Below are 20908 nucleotides of genomic sequence, written 5' to 3'. Positions count from 1 at the left end.
AGGAATTCAAAAGGAAGATAAATTTCTACAGAGGAGCATCTATTAGAGACTATCATCCAAAATATCTTGTAGGGATGGAGCAAATGCTTACTCTCTGTCTACATTCAGTAGAAAAACTGATCATCACAAAGAACCACTGCAAACCACCCCACCCCCCATGGTCAGAAGGCCCAAAGCCTGCCTATTATTTAATGGCCTAGACAGCACGGCACAGAATGTTTCAGTAATATTAGTTCCCCTAAAACACTCTGCAGAAGTTTTTATGGTCAAGAGTTAGGAGAACATGTTCCATTTTATACACACACACACACACACACATTCATATACATACACATACATTCTTCATCTGTTTCAACATCAATTCGCAGAATAGTTTTTGTCTGTTTTATTTTTAACTCAGGTTTATTCTTCACTCTCAACTCTGACTCATCAAGATGTAGCTTCAAGAAACTTTATCCTAGAAACTGAGTTGTGGCCTATCCAAAACATTGTCTTTACACAATGCACTTTGTTATTTGCCTCATACATTGTTTCATTTTAAATTCTTACCCTTGGTTTTGTCTCCTTGTTCTCTTCTATTTTATTGAATGTAATCTTGTATATGATTTAAACTTTAAATCTTTTGAAAATATGGCAGATATAAAGAAATATATGCATAGTTCTAGTTGCCAAAACACTTAGGTATAGCGAGGAAAATGGTCTTACACCAAAGATATGTAGAACCCAATGAGATTAGGACAGGATCTGTGGAAGGCATATGGCTGACTCATCAGTAAGTGATCTAGGCAAGTATGGCCTGAAGAGGTTAGGTTTGGTTAATAACTAAGCAACAGTACAGCTGTATAGGATTTAAAAGGATCATCCACAAGATTATGGGAATTCCAGAAATAAAACAGTTTGGATTCAAGCAAAAAATAAGAATGTATAAAGCTGGTGCTTATATATTTTATGTCAAAGTTATGGTTATCAACTCACTGCCAGCTAGACTCTGCTAAATACTGGGTATATAGAAATTAATATGAGAAGAAGTCTAGTGGAGAGTAAAACAATTATAATAATACGACTATAGTGAAAAGCAAAATGGTCAGTGTTAAAATAGTTGGTGGTACAAAGTAATACTGGGAGTACCCTATGTATGGAGTGACAGAATTCTGCAGGGTGATCAAAAAAGGCCTCACAACAGTGTGACGATGAAGGCTTCTATTCCGGCACTTGAGAAGACAGTTTGTGAATAAAGTACAGGAAACAAGCTATTCATCCATGGGAATGGGAAATAGAAGGAGGACATATGAATGGCTTTTGAAATATTGTGGGTTCAGCTTCTGATCATCACAACAAAGCAAGCATCACAACAGAGTGAGGCATATGCTTTTTCTTTTTTTTTGTTTATAAACAAATCATGTTTATATTACAGTCTACTAAAAAATACAAGAGTATTATGAAAAAATTTGAAATATTTTGAGAATCACCAAAACATAAGAGACACAAAGTGACCCCCATACTGTGTGAAGAACTGCACTCAACTCGATTGCTACAGATTTTCAATTTGTTTTAAAAAAAGAATGTATGTTTATGAAGTACAATAAAGTATAAAAAAAATGCCTGCAACTATAGGAAAATCAAGAAGTTCTCCTGACATAAAATTTTGACACTTTCAAATCTCCACTTTAAGATTTGCACAACAGAAGTCATAAAAGAAGTATCTAAAGTCATAAAAAAGCTGATACTGTTTTCCAAAGGAATGCCAATTGTTACATATAGAAAGAATGACACTTTAAAAAAATCCACATTAGGTGCTAAAACTAGTAGATAAATTACTATTAGTAAATCACTATATATAATTGAATTATAGCTAATTTAATTAATGGTGATTAGTAAATGAATAGTAATTCTATAATTAATTTAATAGTAATGATTATTAAATTACTACTATAAAACTGATCTGAAAGAGAAGTATGAGAACTTCACAGTGAAGCAAAATCCTGGTGACACAGCAGTTAAGTTCTGACCTGCTATTAAAAGGCTTTGAGTCTGAACTGACTGGCAACTTAGCGGGAGAAAGATGCAGCAAGGTACTTCCCTAGAGAATTCTGCGGTCCCTGGTTCCCCAAGGTCATTATGGGATGGGATCAACTGGGTAACAGTGGATTTTGTTTTGTTCTGTTTGGTCTTACAGTGAAGAAAATGTAATCAAATGATTAAAGTTACTATCAATATTTAAACAAACTGATACATGTCTCCTCATATAATAGGACTGAGAAGAACACAACACATCTGTGGAATTCTTGCTAAATCTAATTGTGAGGGAACAAAAGTAGACAAAACCAATTTGTAGGGGCAGTCTGCATAATAATCAGCTTGTATTATTTAAAAATGTCACAGTTAAGAAACACAAAGGATAGTTGAGAGTCTAGTCAACATTAAAGAAAATAGGAGCTATGTGACACTAAATGCAAAGTATGATCCTGAACAGGATTATAAACAGGAAGAGGAAAAAAGCTATAAAGAATATTATTAGATAAATATGGATTGTGGATCAGGTAGCAACTGTATTATAAGAACATTAGATTTCTTAACTTTGATAATTGCTTAATGATTTAAATACTTAATAGTTTGGTTAATAAGAAAATAAAGACAAAAACCCAAACTCATTGTCATCAAGTTGAGTCTGACTCATAGCAACCGTGTGTGCTACAAAGTAGCACAGTTATCTTGGCTGCAATGTTTAGGGAAGCGAATCACCAGGCCTTTCTTCCATGGTACTGCCAGGTGGGAATGAACTACCAAACTTTAGATTAATAACTGACTGCATATTGCTTTTGCCAGCCAAGGACCTTTCATGAAGAGAATAATCCTTAAGAAATACAGACCTATATATTTAAGTATCTAGAAGTAAAGAAACTTTATCCTTGCAACTTATTCTCAAATAGTTAAGAAATTTAAGATTATACATACATAGAAAAAAGCAGGAAAGAGAATGAATGATAAAGCAACAGGCACAATGTATAAAGTGATATATTTCTAAATCAAGAATGTTGTTGTTGTTATGTGCCGTCAAGTCACTTGCGACTCATAGCGATTCTATGTACAAAAGCCCTAAACTCTGCTCTGTCCTGTGCCAATCGCACTGTCTCTGACACTCCCATCCCGATACAAATCAAGAATACATAGAGGAATTATTTTACTAATCCTACCACGTAAAAGCAAGGATGGTGAGACTTGGACTCACATGCTTTTTGGGCATACTGTCAAGAGGGGCCAGTCCACAGAGAATGACATCATACTGGGAAGGGCAGAAGGCTAGTGCAAGAAAGGAAGAGCCTCCACAATAGGGACTGACACCGTGACTGTGGCAATTGGGTCAGCTGTGCCAGAGCTTGTGTAGTTGGCTCAGGATAGGGCAACACGGAGAAACAATGAAAGTTATACAAACATTCCAGTCTTTTGTTCGTGGGTCACTATGAGTCATCTATGACTCGACAGCACATAATAACACATTCCTAGGCTTGCTCTGGGTCACAGCAAACTTGATGGCACATAACAACACCACAATCACTTAGAAAGTATGAAACTGTGATAAAAAAGTTATTTAAGAAAAATGAGAGGAGAGGAATACTTACAAACTACAAAGCAATGTAAAGGAAAAATGGTTATGTAGCATCCATATTCCCCATAAATACAGCACTTGTATCTAGCATGATTTTAGACTATCAAAAATTTTAATCTTTTTCTCTTTATTTAAATATGTTACTGTATTTTTTAGCTTTCCTATTCAACAATTTATACACAATTTGTTCCATGAAATAATATACCTCCTTTCCTCTTTAAGTCATAGCATATATAGTCTATGCATACTTCTGTGAGAATGTACAAAGGAATTTCATAAAGATATGAGAGGAGGGAAAAACTCAGATTATAAAAACTGATTTTATAGTCAACTGTATTAGCTATGCTTATTCTGAACTATGAAAATTCTTAGTACTACAAAATATTTAAAAAATAAACAGCACACAATGAAAGAAAGAACATAAGTTAAAATAGATTTAATCTTATTTAAATGACAGACGATCAGAAAAACATATATAAGCACATCAAAAAGTAGTCAAACTTTTGTCTAGTTCTTAAAATGAACTAAAGACTTGCTCATGATAATGGCAAATTTGGGAAGTTGTGACTGGCTTGCTTATGAAAAGATTAAGTCATTTCAAAGGATAATCTGAGATTATGTATGGAGACAGACAGACAAAGACATTTATACTGTTTTCCACCTCATTAGTATCAACTCACAAGCTAAACATTTTATCTGACTTCTGTGGGGGGACAATTATTCAAGGAGCGACAGACAGACTCAAAAGCAAAAGATAAAACTGCTGATCTGCTAATTAAGAATGGAATCTGTTTGGTTCAAATTCACCAGATGCTCTGCTGGAGAAGGAGGGACAATCTCCTCCTGTACCAGTCAGATCCGATTTGATGGTATACACACAAAAAAATAATAAAAATTAAAAAAAAAAAAAGGAATGGAAATCTGTGAATTTAAAAGAAATGGAAACAGAATAAACTAACATTCTTTGTAACTAGCATATAAATGTATTAATAATCAATATAGAATGAAATGAATTTGGTAAACTAATAAAAATACTACAATCACTGATGATCTGCTGAAGAAAATGATCTATCTTCTGAAATGAGTGCTACATGGTTTGTAAAAAATTAACATTTTAATTCATTTTTAACTCATGAGTTTCCTAAGACCACTTCAAAGCCTTCATGCTTCATACATTTCTTTCTCATCATCTCCCCACTAAATTTTAAACCTTCAGCCTCTAGGAATTTTTGCTTTTTACTAATAAAATTCTACCTAATACTAAAGTCTGCATATACACTTTTATCTTGATTCTAGATAGTAAGCTCCTACAGGGCAAGCCCATATTTTAAATAGTCAACCATTACAGGGTCTAGTACAATATATACAAGACAAACTACTAAGGAATTGTCAAATGAAACAGAATTATCAGCAATTTGGTAAGAAGCTGTGCTACAAATTCAGAGGCATGTGCTTCAAATCTACCAGCTGTTCTGTGGAAGAAGGATGGGCAGTTTCTTCCCATGCGATTTACTGCCTCTGAAAACCCATGGAGGGTCAGCTGTGAGTCTGTTCCAACTCACTGACACTAAACAACAAGACCAATTTTTTAAAATTCCAGATTTAGAAGTTAAATATTATTGTTTGCATAATGTGAAGAACTATAGGAAAGGGTAACAAAGCACTCCACAGAAGAGGAGGTGGAAGAGGAAATAGGAGAAGGAAAAGAGAGTGACAAAAGAAATGAGCAAGGGAAGAGAAACAAGTTTTGCTTAGATGTATCAGAACACATAAGCAAAAGATAAAATCACCTGATAAGGGAGTTAAGATAAGTAACACAAATACAAGATTTGTTGATATCAGTGCCTACGAACATCAGTTTTATGTCAAGAAAAGTTTTTCCCAAAAGAATGACATGATTAAAATAGTACTGAGGACAAAAAGCTTTTTAGTTGGAGAGTCTTGTTTTACAGCTCTCTCCTGTCAACGATCCCAATGAGTTAAAAGGGGGGGCCATCAAAAATGATGTTAGCACAACAGATATGCACTGTTCCATACATACTGAAATGTATGGTCAGCCCACTTTCAGGCCACCTTGTTGCTCAGGTCAGTAACAACCACTTCAAAAGGCTAACAACTAAAAAAAAAAAAAAAAAGGCTAACAACTACTAAGGCTGTACTCACTTTTTTTTATACATCTATCTTCCCCTAACTTACTTAAACCAAACATTTATGCAGAATTATGAGTATTATCATCTTATTTGTAATCATGGCTCTATCTAAACAGTCCCTACTTAACAAAATCATCTAAAACTTACCAATTAATCTGTGAACATTAAGCCATGCAATATTACCAAAAAGAACATTTCACTCACTGATTTAATACCAAATAAATCAAAAGAATGAACAAAAGAATGGGGGGAATCAACAAATTAAAACATAATAGTTTGTTCTGAAGTCCCTACAAGAAACTTTTATTTTAGCACCAGGGCACTAAGTCAGTAGTAATTCTGTAAATCAGAAGTAAAATGGATCTTACCTTGAGAACTTTGGGAGGACTCTGTAGAAGAAGAACTACTATCTATATAACTCTGTGGTTCTTCTTTTCCCTCTTGTGTAGATGAATTACCAGCCTCTGCTACCCTGGATGCTTGTTGTAATGTTTCTGTTACAAGCTGCCTTGTTTGTTCACTAACAACTGTAGCTTGAAATGTCACTGGTTTGGGTTTAATAAGAACCTAGAAGAAACAAAGAAATAGATTCAAGTGACATTTTAGAGTATTATCTAAAATGCTAAACTTGGAATTCATGAACTACGAACTAGTATTTTCCAGATGTGGAAATCGACATTCTGTTCTTTTACCAAGTCTTAGGCACAGTACTATTCAAGAGGACTAATTCAATCAATGTAAAAATTACAGTTAAGCCATATATAACTTTTTAAGTGGTGCATGTTAGATGGCAGCTACAATGATTCTGACAAGAGCCAATCCCCTATATTTGTTTTGTTGTTTACACAAAATGCCCCTGACTTGAGGGAGCTCTGGTGGCCTAGTGGCAAGAAGCTGCACTGCAATCTCAGAGGTACGTAGCTCAAATCCACCAGATGCTCTGCTAGAGAAGTAGGGGCAATCTCCTCTGGTACCAGTCAGATCCGATATGATCCGACATGATGATACACACAAAAAATAATAAAATATAAAAAAAAGTTTAAAAAATTTTTTTTAAAAATGCCCCTTCTCTGTTGTAATAAAATATATTGTAAAAAAAAAAAAAAAAAAAAACCCCTTGCTTTTAGAGAGCCCTGATGATATAGTATGTAATCAGTGTCTAACTGAAAACTTGGCAATTCAAGTGCAGCAACTCCTCTTCAGGGGAAAAGATAGTCTCTTAAAAAGATTTTCCGTCTTGGAAACTCAGTGGAGGGTGTCACTATGAGTTGGAGCTCGCGTAATGGCAGTAGGTTTGGTTTCTTTATAACTGATTTTGTCATTTTACAATTTGTAAAAGGTGTAATAAAATTACAGCTACAGGTTATCAATGGCAAAACAGAAAGCTACAAGGGGTCTAGACTTCTTAAGGAATTTCTGAGCCAAAATGTCAGCTTAGGAATGACTCTTTCTGAACTTCCTTTCATTGCTGTTGTTGTTAAGTGCTGTCGAGTCACAGGAGAAAATCTTGGATACTTCCTGTATAACTTTCATCCTTTCTCCAGGTTCACAATGTTTCCAGAGGCAAGCTATTGTGGAAGTGGATGCCACTCCTACTTCCAAGCTTATTTTAATCGGGGAGCTTCACCAAACACTGTCCACCATGGGTAAACACTCTTGCATTTGAAGCATCAGTGTCACAGTGTTCGGCTTCACAGCAACAACGAGTTAACTGCTTTCATTAGCATAATAAAAGTAAAATTCTAATTTGTTTAAGGCATGGGAAAGTCTGTGGTTAGTGACCTCTCTCAAGTACTCAAGAGCAACGGTGTCTCTCTGGAGACTAAGGTCTGCCTGATACAGGCTATGGTTTTTGCAATCACTTGTTATGCATCAGAGAGTTGGACAATGACTAGGGAGGATAGAAGGAGAATTGACGCCTTTGAGCTGTGGTGCTGGAGAAGAGTATTGAATGTACCATGGACTGCCAAGAAAACAAACAGATTCATCCTAGAGAGGATTAAACCAGGCTGCTCCTTGGAGGCAAGGATTCTGGGGCTTCGTCTGACATACTTTGGACATGTTATAAGGAGAGATAGGTCTTTAGAGAGGAACATCATGCTGGGTAGAGTAGAGGGACAGCGCAGGAGGGGAAGACCCTCTATGAGGTGGATTGATTCAGTGACTGGGGGACTTGGGATGGGTTTGTCAGAGGCAATGCGATTGGCACAGGATAGAGCACGGTTTAGGGCTGTTGTACATAGGGTCGCTATGAGTCGCAAACGACTGGACGGCACATAACAACAACATTACTCATCAGGCTTTAGCATAATAAAAATAAAACTAATTTGCTTAAGGCATTTTCATGACGTTTGTTTTTATTAGCAATCAAATGATTTTTTTTTCAAATTAAATTCTTGATTGACACCCCTGTCTAAAGTAACCTTGGTTGGGACTGAAATCATCTTTGAAGCAAACTCTAAGGAATACTGATATAGAAAGCAATTATGGACAATTAGGTAACAGTATGGAATGTGTAGTGGATCAACAACTTAGCAAAGATTGAAATAATAAGCAATGAAAGAAGTGAAATAAAAGAAAACATTCAAATTAGACAATTTCATTTCAAAATTAGCACTGCTGTAGTTGATTTCAAACACATATATAGAAGAAAAATGTTAACTCACCAACAATCCACTTTTATTTTGGTTATATATAACATTCTAAATTTTTTCAGACTCTGCTAAATCTCTCAATCCCATGAATTTAAGAATGAAAATATGTGCTATACTGTGACTTAAATATACAATAGAGAAAATGACATTTTAAAAAATTACCAATAAGCAACATAGACAGGCATCTTATTTCTGATCACATTATGTACATTTTTAGATGCATAAACTTAAGATTTTTTTATAAAAATTCTAGGATATGATTCTTAGAATTTCTAAATTTCATTGACATGGTTTAATTTGCTATTCTCAGGAACGTGGTTAAATCCTTGCAAAACAGACAGTAGGCAAGCTTGAAAGCACCTAGCAACAACTAATAAGAAGCAAAAAAAGATTAAATCCTGCCCTCAAACTCCCAAGTAAAGTTTTCAGAAGTTCCTTTACTTTTTCTGTTGGTTAAAAACTAACAGATCTACAGTGTCTCCATAATTAAGGATTCAAGTGAAGATTTTATAGCTAACATGCTTTTAAAGGCTATGTTGGCTTATAAAAAGTAAACGCTTTTCTTTCAAAGATTCTGAATAATTACCACCCTCCCTTAACCATCTATTCTCAAATAACACACACTTTCAGCAAAATCTACTCTAAACGGGGGGAATACCTCCCTGTTGCTGACGGTATGATCAAAGTATTTAAATACTCAGAAAAGTGCTAACGAGATAAGCATAGGTTTTGAAATTAAATAAATGCAAACCTTGCACACCCATGTTTATTGTGGCTTTGTTCACAATAGCAAAGAGATGGAAACAAACCAAGTGTCCATCAACAAACGAATGGATAGAGAAGCTCTGGTATATTCACACAATGGAATACTATGCAGTGTTGAATGTTGAAAAAAACCCTCATGAAATATTATGCAAAATGGATGACCCTAGAGGACATTATCCTGAGTGAAATATCTCAGTCACAGAAGGACAAATACAGCATAGGGCCACTGTTGTAAAAAGGGACTGACATCAGGGTTGAGGGAAGACAAAAAAGGAGGTGAGAAATAATGTATACTGCATTGAAACAGATGAGGGAAAGAACTGTTTAAAAGGGATATATGAATGGGTATTATTGTCATTACAGAAGTCCAGAATGAAGGTTACAACAGTGGAGTGGACTTATGGGGAGGGATTACATAACAATAAAAGAGTTTTTCTTTCACTTTTCAAGGAGAAGCGTGAATTGGGGGAAGAGGGTAGGCAGGGAGAAAAATGCAAGAATGAATGACTGGAAACCCTAAGTGTCTGTAAACTTTCATTAAAATTAATTTTAAAAAATTAAAAAATAAATGCACACTTAATTCTAAATCTTAATAACTTGATATATTAAGAAAGATTCTTATTATTATTATTATTTCTTCCTGGAAATTAAAAAAAAATTATAAAACATGAAAGTCAAGAAAAATCACCAGATCTTATAGCTTACTTGTGTCTTCCCTTGCTGACCATACACAATTTTTGTTGGGATGATTTTAGCTGCTGGTTGAACTGTGGAACCTATGCCTTTTGGCTGAGTTACAATCATTTTGGTGATGGGTCTTGTAGCAGTGATGATGGCTGGTTTTGCTCCTGTTGGCACTGTTTGAATAGTCTTTTCTCCCTAGATGGAAGTTAATCATTAGGTAAGAAGTTTATGTAAACTCAGAGAAGACACATTTCACTTAAAAATCACAGACTGGTTTCACCAGGATGAAAGAAAAAGAGACTACATGATTACATGACAAAGTACAATGCTTCCAGGTGATCAAAAATCCTAAACATGGTTAAAATGGCCTCAAAATTCATCTGGAGCAATTTTCTATTAAAAAAAAATTTCCTAATAAGTGAATTTTAAAAGGTTACTTAATTTGAGAATAATTATTATATGATCTAATTCATACAATACATATATTAAAGTGAGAAAATTCTGTTAAGACTATACACTAAAACATTAATAATTACCTCTAAGAATTGGAATTACAGGTCTCCTCCCTACCTCTACACACACTTTAATCCTTATTTTCTAATTTTCTGTAAATGAAGTTATTCAGTAAAAAATATTATTGTGTAATAGCTAAATGCATACAATATTAATTCCTGAATTCCCCAAATATGAAATCATAAGGCTATTACAATGGAATGTCTCCATGGAAATGTCTGGGGAAGAGAAGAACTCGGCAAAGATAAAAAAATTCTTTCCAAGGTCATGTGGAAAAGTATGAAAAAAATCTTAAGATGCTTTCTCATATTTCACTATTAGTATGTTACTAATATCACTGTAGTCCATTAACTAGACCCGTTTTAAGTATCACTGGGTGGTCATTCACAAACTCAGACTTTTTATTTAAACTTAATAAAAATAAATTTGAATTCTAAAATAAATTTTAATAGTAAAAATAAATTTCACTTATTAAAATTAAAATTATATATTTAAATCTACAAAATTAAAAAGGAAATTAAAGGATCAGAAATATTTATCTTATTAGATTGGTTTGCTTTTTTTCCGTTTTAGCATCACCATCATCATCTAGGCAGGTAACCATTTAAACTTAGGTAAGATGGTAAAGAGGAATAACAGTGAAGCTAAAGGCATTTATAAACATCTTAAATCTGACTATCTATGGTATTTATCTGTAGGAAATAAGAAGATGCCAGTCTTGTGATTGCTCTAATATTTTAGAAAGAGCTCTAGTTCATTCAACAATAACCAACAGTTTGCCAGTGAAAACACCTATCTATTAAATGGGTCCTATCCAAGTATGATGTGGCATTCAAAGGCTATGAGTAAGCTAGTTTTAAAAAGCTGTTCCAATGTGTGGGGCAGAGAGGGGAGACAAACAAAGGGGAACAGTAAGTTAGCACAAGTGCATAAACGTTAGATAGATATAATCACTTGAGTACACAAGACTCAGTCACTGTCACCCTAAAGAGCATCTCCTTTCTGGTGCCACAGTATGTTACTTGTTGGGCTGCTAACCAAAAGGTCTCTTCCTGTCAAGAATTACAGCCTCAGAAATCTGATGGGAGGGCCATCAGAAGGGAATTGATTCAATAGCAATAGGTTCTATTTTGGTTGGCTCTCACATATCAAATTCTATAGAATTATAAACCACCCTATAAATGGTTCTTTATATCTGAATTCTAACCCTGCCTTCACTTTTGCTTACCGAGTGAACTCAGGATAAAAAAAATCCAAATTTCCCTACTACATATTGAAAAATTTAATCTAAATCCCTACCAACATTGTAGAAAATGTGATGGCCTAAGAAGTTTTAATGACATCTACTTAAATAAAACACTCTATGTTCTAACAAATCAGGCAAAGTAGGGACATTCCCAAGCTTTAACAGTTAAATACAACAAATAATAACTATTCATTGAAGAAAGCCTCTCTAAGCATTCTTCAAACAGTTGTTACTGAGCAACCTTTATTGGTAGCTGTATCACCTCCAAAATTCTAATGAGGAATTTAAAGAGCTAGAATAAATTATCTAAAGTCAAATTACTCCAATATTGAGAAACAAAGCATGTTTATCTTATTCCAATTATCTTAACTACCATGGCTCCAATGTCTTCAGAACTATAACTGAATCAATCATTTACTTGATTTTTGTGTGTTCATTTTTATGGGTTCAAAGATGCTGGCCACAGCAAGAACAGAACTGTCCTTTAACAGGGCTCTCCATGCAGTTATGTCAGTGAACTTCTCCACTTGGAACCAAGCTAAGCATAGAAATCATGGTTACAAGCATCCCAGGTATAAGCAGCATGTTTGAGAAGTTACTGTGGAAATGGCATCAGGAGGTTGTGTATTGGTAGTTATTACATCACACCTGTGGTAAAATCAAGCCCTTCTGGCCATTGTGGGGTTCTGAACTCTTTAAGCAAGTATTTGTATAGTTAGGCTTTACAATCCTCAGTGGATCCTTGAGTCTGCAGTTTAAGCTCTTACTTACTCCAGCATTTAGCAATGTTGTGACAACATTTTTGCCCGGGAGGCCTTGAATGGTCGTTCCTTTTCCTGTCGTCTTTTGCACAACAATCACGTTGGGCTTGGAAGTCATTGGAATGGTAGTGATTTTGGTAGTTGTTCCTTAGGGAAGGGGGAGAAAAGGAGGCCTGAGTTAAGGACTGGTGATGTTTGGTTATTTCTGCTGATGTTGGACACAACTAGCACATGTAGTCAATGGCATTCTGAGATGACGATGTGGAGGCTGCCATGAGGATGAAGTGAAGGTATGGAATAGAAAGTTACACGTTCTTCCAGAGTGAAGCTATATTAGATACTGACTCTTAAAGCAGTCATCTTTTTGAAACCTGAGGACTTCTATTTCAAACTCAGAATCTAAAAACATCAATTTCCCCATCAACATTCTTTTCTGGATTGAGCAAAAATAACCAGAATCTCTATCATATATTACTTTTTTTAAACCTAATATTGTATCTTGGAAAAATTTTTATGAAAAAAACAGTAAGTAGCTAAATATCAAAACACAAATATTTATATAAAAAGAAACAGCTGTGTATTTTTTTATTAAAAAAGACTAAGCACTTTAACTTTAATGTGATCATGCCATAGAATCAATGTGTGCTTTTGTAACCCACAATGATCTAAATATGAAAACTTAATTTATACTCCAGTCTGATTTTCAGTCATTAAGATCATTCTTTATTAACCCAAACATAATGTCCTCTTCCCTATATCCTCACAATTTTCTCCTATTCTACCTATCAAACATTTCCCATTTTACTTTTATTGTCTAAGTCAGAGGTCCTGGTACAAATAACTTTGCTTCACTCCTGTAATCCTCAGCAAATGTAAGCCAAATGAGCTCTAAACTTTGGGTTGTTATGTCAGGGATTCCTCAGTGTTTGTCACTTACTCAGTAAAAGAACCCAGCCTGTCAATGAACATGGATTTTCTCTCAAAATTTAACAATGCTAGTTCAATAGCTAAGCCTTAATGCTCTTTTGCTTCCAGACCATCTCCCTATTTCAAGTTTTACTACCATGTAAATAGCTCTGCTGGTTTTGTCATGTAAAATATCCTTAAGGAAATAATTTTATCATGTAAAAAAATCCAAACTCATCAAATTAGTAAAAAACCTTCTCTAATTACTATACTATCTAATGGCAACTTTCTCTCTTAGGTTTCAAATCCTCTATGATCTGACTCTCAATTTACCAATTTGATTTTATTTGCTCCTGTCCTATACCACAGAGAGTTGTACTACTAACCCAAAGGCTGCATCTCTCTGGTGGTTTGAATCCACCAGTGGTTTTGTGGAAGACATTGGGCGATCTCGTGGTACAATTTATAGCCTTTGGAATCCAACAGAGGGTTCGGACTCAATGACAATGAGGTGAAGACCCCACAACATATATCTAATCTAACAAGCAACTTTATCACGACAAATCCTCATAACCTACCATATAAAGACTAAACACCTCTGCCTAGTTTCTTAAGTACTGGCAGACTTTAATTTTCATTGATTAGCCAATATTCACCTCTCCTTCAATGGGCTGGTTCCCACAGTGGTCTTTGAGAATGCTAGTCTCACTACCACATTGTCCTAGTCATTTCTTCTGTCTACAACAGTAGGCATGTTGTCATTGGTATGTGCTGTCAAGTCAACTCTAACTCACAGAGACCCCACAAACAACAGATCTGAATCTTGTCCTGTACTGCACCAGCCTCACCATCTCTGATATGTTCAAGCCCTTTGTTATACTCACTGTGTCAATTCATATTGCTGAAGGACCTTCTCTCTTTCTCTAACCTTCCAGTTTACCTAGTATGAGGTCTTTTTCAAGGACCAGTGTCTTTTGAAAATATGTCCAAAATATGTGAGAAGTTTCACCATTCTTGCCTCTAAGGAGCACCCTGGTTGCACTTCTTCTAAGACAGATTTGCTTGTTCTTTTGACAGATCACAGAATATCCATGACTTTTCTCCAACACCAAAATTCGAAAGCATCAATTCTTCTTCTGTCATCTTTATTAGCTGTTCAATTTTCAGATGCAGAGGAAGCAAATGAAAATAGCAACCTACACCTGTTACATCCTTTTCCTGGTGCTGGAGTAAAAGGCTGTCAAACTGCTAACCAAAAGGTTAGTGGCTGAAATCCACTAGCCACTCTGTGGAAGATAAACAATCTCCTCCAATAAAGATTTAAAGCATAGGAAACTCATTGGAGGGTCATTATGGGTCAGACTTGACTTGATGGCAATGGGTGGGTGTTCAATTCCTATATTATCTACCAAATAGCAGAGTCTAAGAGTACACACTCAAGAAAAGCATCACTGATTATATTCCTTAAAATGAAATTAAACAGATTATATGCTTTTTCACAAGAAAACTTTATCATTGTTTTTAAGAGCTTTACAGTAAGATTGCTCAGAGAATACTCATATTGTTGTGAAATGACTGATAGCTGAACTTGTGGTGTGGGTTTTCACAGGCAGTTAATCGCATGGGCCAAGACTGTCCATCCTTTTCCTGCAGAGTGGATAGTAGATTGGAAACATGTGCCTTTGGGACTGCAGGGCAGCTTCTTGACACTAGGCCACCAGAACACTCTAGTTATATGTTAATTTTTATACTATCTACTATCAAAGAAAGTATATTTGCCATCATCCAGTGGCTTGTCAATCAAAGATAATACAGTCAGAAACTGCATTAAAAAGAACTTTTTTCTATGAACTAGCCTCAAAACTCTTTTTATCTTTATTCGTAATCTCTGAATAAGGAAGCCCTTAACAGCCACAAAACCAAGCTTCCCATTATTCACTTCTACCAATGTAACTTTTAAATTAACTCCAATCCTTCATATGTAACTGGCTGTATATACCACTTTGGACATAAAAGCCTCATAAAAAAGGTATTTTTAGAAAGTAAGCACTAAAAAAATGATCTCATGGAAATGTAAATCATATCTTAACATTACATAAAAGTAGAAAGATCACTTTTTTGATGAATATTAACAAGTTAATTATATTTATATATACTGAAATAGTCCTTTCTATTATAGACATCTGTTAATTACTTGACAGCTGAAAAGCATGTTCACCAGCTTAACAAAATGGGAGAATAAAGTTAGAAAAGAGTAGAAAACGGTATAGTACAAGAATACTAAAATCTAGTGTTATATTAAAAGAAAATATATTTAATTACTAGAACTATCAATTTTAAGTCTGATTCCAATAAGCATGTTTCTAAGTCTCAGGAGATAACGATATTCTAGCAAAGAAAAAAAAATTATTCATAGAAAAAGGTCCTCTATACTTTCATAGCATTCAACATGTAATTTTAGTACAATAAAGTGTACTAATTCATCTGCTTAGCATTCTTTTAGGACACAGAATGTGTTTCAGTAACATATTTATGTGTCATAGCAACACTCTCTATAGTCTTTATCATCTAATTATCTATATAATCTTCATGTACAAGAGGTTAGGACAGAAAGAGTGCAAATATATGGTCACATTTGGATCATAATGGGCTATGACACTTAGATCTTCTAGGGATTCCTGTTTGAAAAGACAGCTATCACTATAATAATATTCTAGTTCCAGTAGGTAGGTTTAAAGAATACAAATGGTTAGGTTTTATTATTCATAAATTCTTAAACCATCCTGGCAATCTTGTTCACTTGTAGAGGAAAAGGAACAGAAAATAATGTTTTAAGTTTCTCTGCTTATAGAACAAGTGGATGAAAGAATAAGAAGGTATACAAACACCAGCTATGTGACTGGACATTATGAAAGATTTTTTAAAAAGTCAATCAAGCCCTGCCAAAGCCCTTTATAGAGCTGGACAACGAGTTAATCTCTGAAAGATCTAAATGATCATGATTTTCAACTCCCAATAAAGCACAAGCTCGTACATACACAAGTGCCCATACATGCATGTGCATAGAGCTGTATGTCTCACTACACAAAAAAAGCAGGTTATAAAATATGAATTTAAAAAACTGCAAAGATGAAGTCACCCCTTAATTCCTTATTCTGTTTAAAATAGAAACTTGATCTTTCTATACTGTACTTGAGAAGCATTATCTTGCCTTCAAGGGATTTATACATTAGAAGTAAAACCATTAAATGTATATATAATGATCTCAATTACAAGATCATTTATACCACAACATTAAAAAATAACAAAATTAATGAATCAGGGCACAACACATTGTACGGGTACTAATGGAAGTTAGCTTAAAATACAATGAAAGTCATGGAGAAATTATAGGTATTAATATTATATAAACAAAAATGGAGAAACATTTGTTATGTTAAATCCCCATTTAATTTCTTAAGTATATTTAAGTAAACAAATATATTTTAAATGATGAAAAATACTTCTAATTTTAAACACATTTCCCTGGGTACTAAAAATAGCAGATTTTTATTTTATCGTTCTGTATTTTCCATAATGAGGGAAGAAGTTTTACTACAATAAATTCTACTTTTGAAGCTTGATGGTTGAGTGTATTTTAAGAAAAGCACTTCTTTGGAGCTAGGAGAGACTCTACAATCTGTTAAACGAAGAAACAGAAAACTCAGTTCATCCAGTCGTCGTTAGCAGTTTACTATAAATAAACAAAGAGGGACTCAAACAAAACTAAGAGGACTATCTTTATAAAGACTATTAATATAAAACATAAGGGGTCATTTAGAATAATTAGAAATGAGAGTTCTTTGGAATAAAGTGTCAAACAGAGACCCAGTGATAAAGCCATAATGAGCTCCATGAAACGAATCAAGTTGTTTGAACTATGTGCCAAGTGTATCCTGAAAGTGTTGAAAAAGCATTAAGAATTCTTTTCATGCATACCCAAGAGACTTGAAATAGCAACAAAACATTAATTTCTTGATATTTAAGTATAAAACTAGTTAACACATATACATGTAGATTACCTCTTTGCTTTTAGGAAAATGTGTTTTATATTGCTCTAATCTGGTACAATAGGTAATAAAATATGGGAACAGAGGCCTCATGACATCAAGACATTCATTTAAGCCATATGTTAAGTATGAATTCATATAAGAAAATCCCTGAAGGTCATAAAATGCTACCAACCAATGAAAAGTATGATCATTTTAAAAAAAATTTTTTTATTAAGTGCACTCTACTATTTAAAGACATTGTCAAGTAATAAAAATATAATTTGAGTTTTAACTGTGTTCTTTAAAATATCCTCTTAAAATCTGGAATATGGTGATTCTTTCCCTACTGGTTTCACCCTCCTCTGCCTGGCAAACATTAGATTTTCTCACTTACACTTAAAAGTAGAGCCAAAATTAACAGCTTTAAATACAGTCCTTTATGCCAATACCAAACTCTGCTTTGCTTTTTTCCCCCTCCCCTTTCACTCCCTAAGTAATCAGCAACATCAAATTACTGCCAGAAATTTCAATTCCTTAACTTTACTCACCTGGGGTATGCAAAGTATGGCTAGTCTACAAAACTGATAGACACATTCCAAATTCATAGGCCTTATTTGATCAGAGATTATTTACACCATTTTATTAAAAAAAACAACAATCAATGAAAATAGAAGCTATGTTAACATTCCACTTCACACTCACAGCCAAAATACTATAGAAATTAATGAGCCAATAAAAACCAGGTAAAGTCCTAAAATACCAATAAATAGGTAGATAGTTAGCCTTTATTGTCATGAGTAAAAATATTTTTTTAGGTGAAGTGTTAATATAAATGGTGAAAGCAAATAAAGATATTTATCTTTAATAAGTTAAAGTGACATTAGAAAAGTGAATTATGGTACATGTTTCCTCAAACATATTTAGCTAAACAAACACTAATTCTTTCAATATTTGGCTTATGTGGCCTTGGACAAGTTAAGGTTATAGCTCCAAATGCAAATCAATCTTCATCTGTAACTGGGAAAGACAGTCACTACCTCAAATGATATGAAGCATAAAAGTGATGGCATATGGAGACTATTTGGGGGGAAGTATACAAACGAAACATATCTTCATTCAGATTAGAAAGAATCCAATGTTCTTTCAATCTGAAATTAACAAAAATTATGTGACTATTCAATACAAGAACTAAAAACTTTACATTTAAAACCCTATACTTGATTGCAAACATAAAGAATGATGATAAGCTTTAGATTCCTAACCAGGAAACTAAAATCAAATGGAATTCTTCAATAGTGAAATATGTTTTTCCCTTTCACTGAAGGTCAACTATAATTTTTACATATTTCAGATATACCTACCAGAAACTATATTACTGCTAATTATCTTGCCCCCCAGGGTAGCTAATGATTTGGGTACTACAGTAATGATGCTACCACTGGTAGTTTTCACATAAGTTGCAGCTCCAGGAGTTGCCGCCATTCGACCTATGGATGGGCTCACTGTGGGTCGAGTATAGGTTGCCTGTGTGCCTATAAAAAGAGAAAATCCAAAAGAAAAACGTCATTTTTTTAAGAAAAGGATGACGATTTGCTCAGATTAACTATAATTCAATGAAATCTACACCACTTTAACTTGAATATGGAAGTTCATGGTGTCAAGCCATTACTTACACTTACACTGTCAGTTTTCAATGTACATAGCAAGAACCACTGCCAAGATGATTTGAATTAAGTGTACACATAAAAATTTGTGATGTGTTGCATCAAATTACTAACCCAAGAAAAAGTATAGCTAACTCTGTTCACTTCTTCCACTAGTTTTAAGCCAAAAGAAACTTAATCATCTTTCCTGCCAGAGCATTTCCGCTTTTTGTCTGATACAGATTTCAGGACTCTGCTTCTGCTATATAATGCTATATTGGTGCCAAACCCAATTTCAAGATTCAGCAAATAAGGCAATATTATTTCAGTAAAATTTTATAAACTTTTACTGCTTTACACTCTGCTACTTTCAAAATATATTTCCATCTTTTAAAAGGCTATTCCATCACTTTACTAGAGATTAAAATTGAGTTGTCAAGAATATTTCTTTTCAGTGTAAGCAGTTCTCTAGTTACAGATTTCCTCAGCTTTAATTGACCTGTTAGAATAGTTTCCTTCACATTTCTGAACAGATTTTTACACTATTATTTCTCAGATTTGTTTCTTTTCCTAAATAAGAATTAAAAATTAACCAGAGGAGCCTCATATAGTATTTTACAAAGTCATTAAGTTATAAAACTAAATATTATTAGTTTGAGGAAGAATGAGAAAAAATAAGAATGATAGCACCTGATATTATTTTTGTCATGATACTGATAATTAGAATCAAAGGCTACTATAATAGCATTTTTTAATAAACTGAAGGAATAAACAGTGCTTTCAACAAGTTATATATTTTAAAAAATATCATCACTAATCAAAATAAAGGGGGAAGAGAAGATAAGAGTAAAATCCTGTATTGTTTTTGCAAGTAGCACACCCTGTAAGTGTATCATATGTACATATCTAATGGAGGGAAATGGTAAAATGACATGAAAATTTCTAGTACAGTATACTCACACATATAACACATATGTCTCAAAAGTGACATTTCCAGGAGTAATTTCAGTTTCATTTAGTTTCATTCAATAATAAGAAAATTTTATTTTTTTAATCATATTTGTATAATGAAGGTATAAACCAGGTTAAGAAGTAATGGATTATCATACCCTTGTAATCAGGAAACAAGTAAATGAAAATGTGTGATTGCTCTGGAACAGGTTGTTTCTGGGCCTTAAAGCAACAGGGTAGTCAATCTTCACCTAGTTTTACTATGGCTGAGACAGAGAGGGGTGGGCAGAGGACTATACAGACAGCCATGTGTGAGGCTGCCACAGCCCAAATGTAGGTCAGTGTTGTGGATGGGAGAAGCAACTCCCTTTGCATGCCCAGGTACCTTGAAGCCAGACAAGAAGGATAGTTCAAGGGCAGTATGCATTGCCCCAGCTAATGAAAATGTAGATAATAATGTGTAAGGAAATGTTATTTGAATACCATATTGCACTGTACATATCAGGGAATAAATGATAGTTTATAAAACTAAGACACACATCATTTTTACACTATTCAAATTGTGTCATCTAAATAACGGTCTTCATCAAAAAGTGTGTTAAGAATTACAATTAACTACCTATTGTTAAATAAAGTCTGAAACACACAAACACACACAAAAAAGAATTACAATTAAAAGAACACTAATAAAAAAATTAAAAAAAAGAACACTAATAGTTATTGAGCATTGTGCTCAATTAAATCATACATTAGATGTATGATTTAATTTCATATATTTTGATATCATAGGTATTATCCCATTTAAAGAAACAAGGGAAAGGATTTACAGAGCTGAAATAACTTGTTCAAAATCCTAAAGGGTAGTCCAATTCAAAATGCTGTAGAACATCACTTTCTTAAGCACAGGCTGGTTGCTCTCTCATCTGAATACATGGCATCCTGTGCTTCCCACAGGCTGTTACATCTATTGCACAATAAGGTAATACAGACTCTCAGT

The 20908-nt window shown here is 34.0% G+C and overlaps 1 protein-coding gene across 5 annotated transcripts in view; it reads right to left on the bottom strand.

The window, feature by feature from the left end:
- Positions 1 to 20908, bottom strand: part of LOC102853403 (chromosome unknown open reading frame, human C11orf30) — a 98245-nt gene that overhangs the window by 17653 nt on the left and 59684 nt on the right. For all 5 annotated transcript variants that reach the window (XM_006882869.1, XM_006882870.1, XM_006882866.1 and 2 more), the window contains 4 exons: positions 18679 to 18849; positions 12391 to 12527; positions 9882 to 10055; positions 6126 to 6324 (listed from right to left, as the gene is read on the bottom strand). In XM_006882869.1, the coding sequence (XP_006882931.1) occupies positions 6126 to 6324; positions 9882 to 10055; positions 12391 to 12527; positions 18679 to 18849 (681 nt within the window). The remainder of the gene's footprint in view (positions 1 to 6125; positions 6325 to 9881; positions 10056 to 12390; positions 12528 to 18678; positions 18850 to 20908) is intronic.

The sequence above is a fragment of the Elephantulus edwardii genome, unplaced genomic scaffold (genome assembly GCF_000299155.1).
Source record: "Elephantulus edwardii isolate Elephantulus edwardi_28Jun2011 unplaced genomic scaffold, EleEdw1.0 scaffold00025, whole genome shotgun sequence".
Classification (NCBI taxonomy): Eukaryota; Metazoa; Chordata; class Mammalia; order Macroscelidea; family Macroscelididae; genus Elephantulus; species Elephantulus edwardii.
The sequence above is the reverse complement of the archived record's forward strand: the minus strand, read 5'-3'. Positions and strand labels throughout refer to the sequence as shown.